The sequence below is a fragment of the Poecilia reticulata genome, linkage group LG15 (assembly GCF_000633615.1).
Source record: "Poecilia reticulata strain Guanapo linkage group LG15, Guppy_female_1.0+MT, whole genome shotgun sequence".
Taxonomy (NCBI): Eukaryota; Metazoa; Chordata; class Actinopteri; order Cyprinodontiformes; family Poeciliidae; genus Poecilia; species Poecilia reticulata.
Genome location: NC_024345.1, coordinates 3967773 through 3970114, shown reverse-complemented (window position 1 = coordinate 3970114; position 2342 = coordinate 3967773). Strand labels below are relative to the sequence as shown.

Here is a 2342-nt window from a genome sequence, read left to right as displayed (position 1 = left end):
TGCAGCTTCTCCTCCTCAAGCTTGAGATTCTTAATTTCTTCTTCTTTCATTTTCAGCTTTGTGGACAATCTGTGGTTCTCAGAGCGGCACTTTCTGAGTTGATCATTTTTCGTGTCGTCATCTGGCAGAATTATAATATCTCCTTTATCTTCACCCATCCATAACCTTTCCACCTTAGAATATGTTTCTTTAACCATTTTAAATTTATGCTCACTCTCATAGAGTCTCAGAACTTCCTTGGTTAGATCCATAATCTTAGATTCCTGTTCACGTACTGTGTCTGCCAGTATTCCAATTTTTCTCTCAYTACAGAAAATTGCTTCTGTGGCTCTCCTGTTTTTTGTCAGAGTGTCTTCTGTCTGAGTCTTAAGTTTGGTATACTCTTCCTGTTTCTGCAGGAGGTCTTTTTCAAATTTTATCTTATTTTTCTTGCTGCTGCGAATCTCGTCAGCCAGCTTTCCCTTGAGCTGCTGCATTTGATCCTTAAGAAACGAATTGTTTTGCTGGAACTTTTGCAGGACTATCTGTGTTTCGACAATCTCTTTCTCATGATAAGCTGTAGAATGTTCTAGAGCTCGTTTTTCTTTCAGCAAGTCTGCTTTTTCTGTCTGAGCACTTTTAAGGTATTCCTGGAGGATTTGGAATTTCACATCTTGTTTTGACAACTTGATCTCAGTTTCACTCAAAGCCTTTTTTAGTCCCGTGACTTCCTTTCGTAGACTCAAATTTTCTTCATCTTTGTGTTTTATTCGCTTCATTGATGTTTCCTCGTTTTGGCGATTTCTTCTCGCCTCAACTTCATTCTCTTCTGCAAGTTTGCGTTGTCTTTTAATTTCCTCTGTCTGAGCATCGATTTGCCTTTGTTTTACATCCAACGAGATGTTAAGATGGCTAATTGTGTTATCTCTAGCTTTCAAGAGATCTGAATGCTTATAAAGCTCTTCTTTGTGGGTCTCTAATTCATCTCTATATGTGCTTGCTTTTTGATGAGACAAGTCTAGTTGTACTTTCAATTTTTGGTTTTTATCGGTGAGCTCTGAGACTTGTTTCTCAGCCATCAATGCTCTATCTTTGTAGAGCTTCATCGCTGCCAATTTATCAGTTAAATCTCGCCTTTGTGCTGTTACAAGCATCAGAGAATTTGTCTTCTCTGCAAGACTAGATTTTGTACTTTTTAACTGATCTTCTATATCCTGAATTCTAGCATCACGTTCCTGAAGTTTGGTCGAAAGCCCTTTACATTTGTTAGAAAGTTTAAAACATTTTACCTCTAACGCTCTCATTTCCTTCTGCAGGGATATGTTTTCTAGTTGTAAATCCTTTTCAGTATGTTTTTTTTTGTCGTTGGAAGGAGAATTGCCTGTTTGCTGTATGGATGGTCTTGTTGCATCTCTGGCTCTTTCACCCTCATTTTTCATGAGTTTCTTGTGGGATTGGGGATCATTGTCAGTTAGTTGATCCGACTTGTCCATGGTTCGCAGATCTTCTGCTGAACGTTTCATTTTCCTTTTGTATAGGAATCGTTTTAAGACTCTGGACACATTTTCAGAGAACGTAATCTATCTTGGAACTCCTTGGAAGTCTGAGTTGTCATCAGTGTCTTTGTCATATTCAAAGCCATTGAGTATGACATCACAAAGTCTTGAGTGATGTCATGATCTTTGTCCGCATGACATGACTGACTGTTTCTAAACAATGAGTTTCATTTGAAAAGTCAATACAAATCTCCCCCTGACCAAAATCCACATGGCCTGATTTGTCCCCCCACAGGATGCCCCCCAAACACTGTGCACAGCAAACATCCCAGTGTTGATTTAACTTCCACAGAGTTGATTTTAACACTTTCTTAAAAAAGAAAACTATCTGTCCAGAAGAGTTAAAAATTGTAGACATTCAAAATAGATCAWTATCAATAAGAAAATATATACTGAACCAATGGTGTCAACCCTTACTGTGTATAAACATGAAATGTTTAATAAACTGGATTTGAATTGGTTGTTTGTACAACGAAGCTGAAAGAGGCACTAGCTTCGGATGTTATCAGCCCCATTGAATGGCTTCAGACGGTTGGTCCCTCCTGTGTCTCCATTCGCTTCATATCGCTGATCACAGCAGCTTATCGCTGATAGAACTTTTGTTTTTTAGCTTTTTTTTTTAAAAAAACCTTTATTGCAAATTCCCAAAACAAACACTCCCATCAAACAAATGTACATAAATGCTTTGCTTTGTGACCAACTGACACAAAAAGTGGTAATTCATGCTATTACATTATACACATTGTCCACTATTAAATTTTTAAGTCAATATTTTAAAATAATTTAAATATTAGTATTTTTCTTCAA

At 37.2% G+C, this 2342-nt stretch overlaps 1 protein-coding gene across 1 annotated transcript in view; it reads right to left on the bottom strand.

The window, feature by feature from the left end:
- LOC103476558 (myosin heavy chain, clone 203-like) overlaps window positions 1-1819 on the bottom strand; it is a 7946-nt gene extending 6127 nt beyond the window's left edge. The window contains exons 1-2 of the mRNA XM_017308814.1: window positions 215-1819; window positions 4-121 (exon numbers count right to left, since the gene is read on the bottom strand). Of these exons, the coding sequence (XP_017164303.1) occupies window positions 4-121; window positions 215-1502 (1406 nt within the window). The 5' untranslated portion in view covers window positions 1503-1819. The remainder of the gene's footprint in view (window positions 1-3; window positions 122-214) is intronic.
- Window positions 1820-2342: the final 523 nt, after the last annotated feature.